This window comes from Aplysia californica, unplaced genomic scaffold (assembly GCF_000002075.1).
Source record: "Aplysia californica isolate F4 #8 unplaced genomic scaffold, AplCal3.0 scaffold00006, whole genome shotgun sequence".
Classification (NCBI taxonomy): Eukaryota; Metazoa; Mollusca; class Gastropoda; order Aplysiida; family Aplysiidae; genus Aplysia; species Aplysia californica.
Genome location: NW_004797276.1, coordinates 1,248,568 through 1,256,575, shown reverse-complemented (window position 1 = coordinate 1,256,575; position 8,008 = coordinate 1,248,568). Strand labels below are relative to the sequence as shown.

Here is an 8,008-nt window from a genome sequence, read left to right as displayed (position 1 = left end):
ACACCAAAGAAGAAAAAAAATTCTTCCTTGACATGTCATACAGCCCTAACAATGGCACCCAATAAGTTGGGAATAAAAGTCAAAATGTGAACACGAACAAGCCTGGCCACAAGTTGTTTCCACATGTAGCTCAGACTAAGAGAGCAGACAACATTGGAAAACATGACAATGCGGACATGCTCTGAGGGGCAACTTTCCATCCACCATCTTGTAGGAAGACTACTGTAAAAACGCATTCTCTTAAAATTTAAAATAGAGTCTAATAATGACAATATATTTGCTGATAGAATTATGAAACATAGCACAGTGCACACAAACTTTACAGGGCTAGAGAACTACTTCTTTGTGTTAGGTTGCTTCGTGGTAAACAAAGTCTGCACCACAATAGTCCACAAAAATGTCTCCTAGAATCACAATATTTTGTAGTCTATAGATGACCTGCTGGTGTAACATCATTTGTTTATTAGTAAACAGTCAACATGAAGATCTGTCTATTCCCAGCTGAACAGGAACAAAATGATTTCAGCATCTATTTGTCTACACATGTCATGAACCATTTCTCCTAGTTTCATTAGTTTTAAATAGGTCATATAAGTGACAAAGATTAGAAGCGCTACATGAGAGTAACGTACAAAGAAAAGAAAGACAGATAAGGATGATAGACGTTTGATAGGAAAGAAGTAGCAAACCACACCATACAATATCTTCTTCTCATTAAGTTGAAAGATGAAGACAAGGAGTGGGCAACACTCTCCAAAAGTGTCATGACTGAATTGCAACCAAAATCCCTGAACTGGTCAAGACGATTTATCACTTTATTTACCTCAGGGGAAATTCAGTGAGAGGAAAATCATATGACAAAATAATATCACACATCTATAATATTATATATATATATACATACTTATGTGACCGTAGTAATTAACAACTATTTGAGTCCAGACAGTGCTGGAGATCACAAAAAACAACAACAAAGACTGGGGTATAAAAACAACACTTTCATCACATAAATCCCATTATATTTTGATGCAGTTGTTCAGAAGAAATGCATAATAATATATTATCATCAGAGAGAGAGGGAGTTTAAAAAAAGTCACTTTTTCATTTCAACACTGTCCACTACCATTAATTTTGTATGTGAAAATGTGTGTGGTCTGGGAGTTTGTGTGAGTGTGTATGTGTGGCTGGCTGTGTGCGCTGATGCGGGTTTGTGTTTGTGTGTGTGTTGCTAAATAAGTTTATAATGTGCACTTTCTGTCTCTTGATTTGTCAGTTAATTTAAGAGATAATAATAATACTAGAGAGCTACATTAAGCAGCGGTTAAAGCCTTCTTAGGATTAGGTGGTATGTAAATTCCCATTATCATTATTATAAAAGTCCCATTATTATTCATTATATCTGAAACTTTCATAAATATCATTTTGTCTTGTACATGTACTGCAAACAGTTCAAGAAATTGTGACTGAATAATTCACTGTCTTTGTTAAGCACATACACGATTTCCCAAGAAAACACACAACTGCAGTATCCGTTTTGTTTCATACAGTCCTGCTCGGCTTACATTAAGTCAGCTAAACAAAAATTCAGCTTATTACCATATGAAACAAGAAAAAAGATCAAACAAAAACAACCTGAAAAGTGAATGCATTAATATTTCAATGACAAAGAACTGGGCTATAAGAAAATCTTAGTGATCCCTTCACAAAATGTTTGAATAATTATTACGGTGAGAATGTTAATAATTTTGAAGCAAAATGAGGGGCCTTCTTCAGCTTGAATGCAGTCAGCATCTCACATGCTTAGTGGCGTTCATTCTTTGATTATCACAGCCAAGAGAAGAGTGTAGAACAGGAGCAGGCAACCTACTAGCCCATGGGCAACACCACACTTGAGACTGAGCCAATCCCTTATATTACATTTGGGCTAGCATATGTGACTAGAAGAAGTACATTGTACTTAAATTCATACACTAGGATCTCAGCTGTCCAAACAGGATTTATTTGGCACACTACTCTCTTACTAAAATGATACATTATCCACATTGGCAAAAAGGTTGCCTGCTCCTGACACAGACATATATGTACAAAATCATCTCAAAGATATGTATCACTGATCTGCCTCAGCTAATTCTGTCTCATCACATTCTAAGTCAGCATCTATGCTGTCACACTCTGTAGTACCACTAGAGCTGCTGGAGTTATCGGAGGAGTCCTGCTTGTTCAGTTCTGCTACAGGTTGCCTGTCATCATCCTCACGCAGCCCTTCATTGTGATCTGCCTGAGGCGGTCTCTCTGCCCATTGACCTTCTGCATTCTGAGCGTTACCCCCGGCAAGGTCTCTGTGACACATTGGGCATGTCTCCTTCACATAAAGCCATTTTCTGAGACAGACACCGTGGAAAAGATGCTCACATGGAGTCACACAGGCCACCTTCATGTCACTGTAGCAAATGGCACAAACATCGTCATGTTGAGCTAATTGTTCCTCTGTCGCAACTGGCAAAGACTCCACTTTCTTTGCTGCTTCCCAGCGAAGAAGAAAACTTTTCCAGCCACTCTGCAGCCGCTGCCAGACATTGAAATAGCAATGGACAATAAGAATGATAGAGTTGATCCAGCTCCACTCCCCCAGCATAGACTCTTTCAGGCCAAAGCACACAACAAAGACGGCCACGATGAACTCCATGACTCTAGTGACTGCCCGGGCACAGTAGATGACGTCATCCAGGTTATCCCAGGGCTCAGCACGCATGAAGTCATACATGAACAGCATGTAGACGACCAAAGAGCCACCGACCTGGACGGAAGTGAGCAGGCAGCTGGATACAATGACCATCAACCAAAAGTCCAGGTCAAAGTACTGGCAGATGAAGTAGGTCATGTAAAGAGGCAAAACCCAGAGCAGCAGGCACAGGGCCAGGGCTTTCACGTGTTTGACGATGCTGGGGTTGTGAGAGGCACTTAATGCCAACAGCACAGGATCTGCAATCTCGTACATGGACTGGATCAGAGATGAGACAACAATAAACAAGAGAATGCTCATGAGGAAAGCCCGTTGCAAAGGCCGGAGCTCCAAGAGGTCAGTCTGAACAGCAATAAGCAGCATGGTGAAGCCCTCTGTCCAGCCCCGCATGGTATCGTGCTCAAATGCATCAAGGCCCTGCAAGTAGAGCTTGGTTAAACACAGGACAGCACAAGAGGAGTAGGTGATGGTGACACATAGGGCCAGGAGGCTAACGGGTGTGGCACAACACTCACCCATACTGGCCAGGAGGACAACCAACCAGCCCTCCTGCCACAGACCCAGGTTGTCAGAGTAGACGTACACGTAGAGCTGAGACAGGTACATCAGCCACCAAAACAGAAGCAGCTGCACAGGTAAGGCCATTGTCCGCCAAAAGGTCAGGGCTACAGGAATAATGCCAAAAGCACGGAATGAGATGACAGCAAAGTTGATGCCTTCCTTACAGGTGTCGATAATGTTGCCCAAGTTGTTGAAGATACAGAAGAGAACTAGTAGGATTGTGTAGACAGTGGCAAAGTTGTGCACCAAATGGAGCTCTGCTACAGGGAAGCCTACCAACCGAGCCACCACTGGGAGAGCAAAGGAAAGCAGGGTGAACTTGACCCAGTTCTCAATCTCCATCAAATATGCAACAACAGCCGCTATGAAGACTTGAGCCAAAACATGCAAAACTATGCGTTCAACACGCTTGCGGTCATCTAACAAAGCTGAAAGGCTGTTGTCCATGGTAGCATTTTCCTTTTCAGCAGCTTCCAGGTCATGCTCTAATTCCAGTTTCTCCACAGCTACAAATGCTCTTGATATCCCACAGGCACATGCCATGAGGCCAGCGCAGACCAAGTAGATGTAGAATGTGACCAGGTGACGGAGTGGTAGCGTCGCCACAGCCACAGCCACTACCAATGCTGAAAGAGTTCAGGTACACATTGTGGTCAAAGGTGAAAAAAGAAATGAATACAACCTTTTCAAAACAAACAAGTCTAGTTCTTCTTGCCCTAAAGCCATGCTTTGAAGTTTTGCATTCTTGTTTTGATTGTGTACTGATCATTGCCTTAAACATAAAATGTATTAGATAGGCCCTATACAATTTTCTTTCAATAATTTTGCTTTCATTGATGAATTGATGTTGTATATTAAACTCAGTAAGGAAAAGAACCTTAGTAAATTAATGACAGATTTTGCACAAAAACTATAAACTTATTCAAATTCATCAATTTAATGAAATGAAATTTGAGGTTTTATGCACTGTTAATACACATTCTCTTTGTCAAAGTAACAGCTTTAAAATAAAATTGATAGTCTTTGTCTACTAAAAAAAAGTATGCAACAATAATGAATGTATGAACAAATTCAAAATCACTTTAAAGGCCACAGAAAAACTATCGGGAATATCTTTAAAACTGTTTCAAAGAAAAATTTATTCAACACATTCTGCAGTACAACATAAAAATCAAAAACACACATTTCCTCTTTAATTCCACAAAGACTTACCCATATAGTAGGCCACAGTCACTATAGTTTCAACATCATCTGAATGCAACTGAATTGTTGTGTGTGGATTGGTGCGAAACCAAACCTCAATGAGGAACAGAGCTGGAGTGCGCAAGATCACACTGACCGCAGTCTCCACGGACTCCTGGGATACTTTAAACCGCTGCATGGCCTTGGAGAATCTTAGCCTCAAGTTCCCTGGTGAAGTAAAAAATGATTACTGTGAGAGAGAAATATGGACACTGTAACTTTACAGCCTGGTTGGTTCGGTCAGGCAAATATGGTTTCTCAACTCTTAATCTCCGGCAAGCAGCCAGAACTGCCGTGCCGGTGGGCCGATGCCAGCGGCTCGGGCATATACCTTTACGACGACTTCAACATCAAATTACTTTTAATTGCCGAAAACGGTTTCTTTTACCGAAAGTTCATTCATTAGATGAAGTACTATCATAATAGGTTCGCTAGTTTAAATTTAATGACCCATTTAGTGATGTTTTCATCACTTTTACATTTAGTACCAAAAAAGGGCCCTGGCGCAGTGGGTTTACCCCCCTCGGAGATAAAGAGTTAAGAGCAAGATCTCGGATCAAACATTCATCTGTGATAGGACTAAGTTGTGAGGACAGAGAGCAATGATATCTGCAAGTCAACAAGTTGACGTAAACCATGGTTTCTCACTGCACAGTCCAGCATGACAAAAGCTGAGCTAACCACAGCCTCAAATGTCAAGGAGTCATTGTATTTTCCCAACAGAAGGCCTTTAAAACTTAACGTGTTTGTTATGCAAGCCTCATAAAAAATATTACCATTAGAACAAAAATTGAAATAAAAAAAATACAGCAACAAGTTCGAGAATAAGATCTTAGAGTTGCAAATCTTCTAGGCCATGCAAAATAAAACTCAGGGTGAGAAAAATTGTAACTGAAACTGTAGTACTTGAGCATGCACATAGAAAAGAAAACATATTTACCATTTGACAAAAATTAAAGCTTAATAAAGAGTAAGGTCAATCTATATTGGACAATGCCTTCATCCCAAAACTTTTGATTTATGTAAAAGTGTTGAAGGAACATTAAAGTTAAAGAAACAATAGAGGACAGAGAGATACTGGGAACTGGTTAATTTTTGTAACTTTTGTTTTCGTGTTTGACAGAAAAATAATTCCATTGTATTTCTTAAATTTAGTCTGTTTTAAGGCTTATTGCAAATCAATCTCCGAGTCCCATCTCTCACAAAGTAAAGGTTAAAGGGGGGGGGGAGAGTTCTAACATGAAAGATGAGCAGGCATTCGGGCCGGGCAGACAGTCACGCTCGGCTATAACAATGGTCCGATCAGCGACAAACGGACAAGAAAACATGGGACAAATGAAGTAAATGACTTTCTAACATTGATGGCGGATTGGGCCTACGTGATCCACAGAAGTGCCACGTTGATTGTGTACCGGTATACACGTTATGTGTCGCCCCGTGAATGTAGGGGAGGGAGCGGGAAGGCTGGTGCACTTTAGGGTTGACTGTTGCTTTAGCGTGACCTCGGTTTGGCACCGGGATGACGAGACTTCTAACAGAAAAAAAACCCAACTAAAAAGATAGAATCATAAGTGGGCACTGGGTGCTAGATCTACTGTAGATAGAATCTAAGTCACGTGCGCTCCATTACGCAACCATGGCAATTTTTCGATCACGAAAGGAGGTTGTAAAGCGCACGGAACATGCCTTGCCGTGGGCTCTATAGAGGTTTATTGGAACATGCCTTGCCGTGGGCTCTATAGAGGTTTATTATGTGCTCTATAAATGCAATTACATGTAATAGGCTAGGCCTACCGTACATCTGAAATCATGCCAAGTCAACCTCTATAATATGATACTAGGATATGTGTTCCAGAAAAAAGAAGTCAAAGAGGAAGACCCCCCCCCCCCAAAAAAAAAAAAAAAAAAAAAAACACACACCAAAAAAACCCATAAACAAACAAAACAACAACAACAAATCATTTGAAAAGAAAAGAGCAGTAGATCTACATTATATGAAACTGATAAAATAGTTGTGGATAATCTAATAAAAATGAACCCACTTGCAACTCGTTAGACACTGGGAACACAAACTTCATCCCTGTCTATAACATGATTCGGCGATAACATGGATATAATGTCTGTCCCGGCGGTCCTGTCAAAGCAGGGCGCCACGGTAGAGGCAAAATTGCTGTTGGGTAGGGCTCACAGAATTCTACACTTAGTGTAGAATTCTGTGGTAGGGCTGCAATAAAAGCTGAGTACCCAGATTCGACATTGTCCAACCCTTGGAGTAATTAATGTTTGCACTGCGCTACAAGCCGGAGTGCACTACTACTACTTCTACTACTACTACTACTAACAGAGGTACGTGTACTTTTGAACTTTCTTGTTACTCCGACTGCCCAACACGAGAGTAACTAAAAACTCAACAAATAATAGGCAGCTCGAGTGGTATAATTAAAGACTGAAGATGGCGCTCATATGACCTTATGCAGTAGCGAGCGCCGTAAAACCCTCTACTATTTTTTTAAAAAAAGACTGAAGATTCCGCAGTTGCGACGCAGGTAGGCCTGCCAGATAAAGCATTGTGAACTATTATGTCATTTAACAACACGGATTTTCTTTTTAAGTAGCGGGCAGTGCTTTAAGAAAAGAACACACCTTGTGTCTAAAAAAAAACCCGGTCAGTTCACTCGTGACTAACACTAAGACCACATAATTTAAAACAAATGGTAAAAAAACCAAACAGCCACTTGACTGTAAAAGTACACATATCTTCATTTAATCAGTAATTTTAGCATGACCTGGTCTGATCAAAAGAGACAGAATCTGGATCTAGTTGAGGAATGGCTGATCATTTAGAAAGAAGCTATCATTGTTGTAGGCCCAAAATGCTACTCTTTCATTACATCAAGATAATACTTAATATGGCAGTTGGTATTCCAAAAGACGCGAAAATTTCTTACTTTAAAAAATAAATATTGGATAGGGGCGACCCTTGAAGCCCATTTTCAAAATTACAGACCTGCCATAAAATCTGTAACTTAGAACTTACAATGGGATCTTTTTATAGGCCCCTTGGTGTATGACCAAAGAGTCTTTGGTATGACCGACTGCTTACCATTTCCTAGAAATGGCGGCCATCTTGAAAATAAGCGACACAGATATATCCCTTGGGTTGTTGTTGTTGTTGATTTTTATTTCTAGCTCAAATTTCAATAAAAATTGGTCAGATTGTACCTTTGCTTATTTAAAAAATCATAAAGGAGGTTTTAGAGCTATTTTTCAAAGGAAAAACTGTTTTTGTTAAAATTTTACTGATGCAGTATGCATGAACACAGGATACCAAATCTATTGCAAATCAAATAACTAAAATTTCGTCTGTCTACAACTTTGTTTGTATCCAATGAAGGTTTCCTGAAAATTTCACGTATATCATAGAATGGTAGGCAAAAAACTGTACCAAAACTTAGGGGTGGG

The 8,008-nt window shown here is 40.1% G+C and overlaps 1 protein-coding gene across 1 annotated transcript in view; it reads right to left on the bottom strand.

Annotated features, from left to right (window-relative positions):
* Positions 1 to 793: 793 nt before the first annotated feature.
* LOC101852062 (RING finger protein 145) overlaps positions 794 to 8,008 on the bottom strand; it is a 15,850-nt gene continuing 8,635 nt past the window's right edge. Inside the window, exons 2-3 of the mRNA XM_005089422.3 lie at positions 4,517 to 4,714; positions 794 to 3,930 (exon numbers count right to left, since the gene is read on the bottom strand). Coding sequence (XP_005089479.1) covers positions 2,108 to 3,930; positions 4,517 to 4,685 — 1,992 coding nt within the window. The 5' untranslated portion in view covers positions 4,686 to 4,714 and the 3' untranslated portion in view covers positions 794 to 2,107. The remainder of the gene's footprint in view (positions 3,931 to 4,516; positions 4,715 to 8,008) is intronic.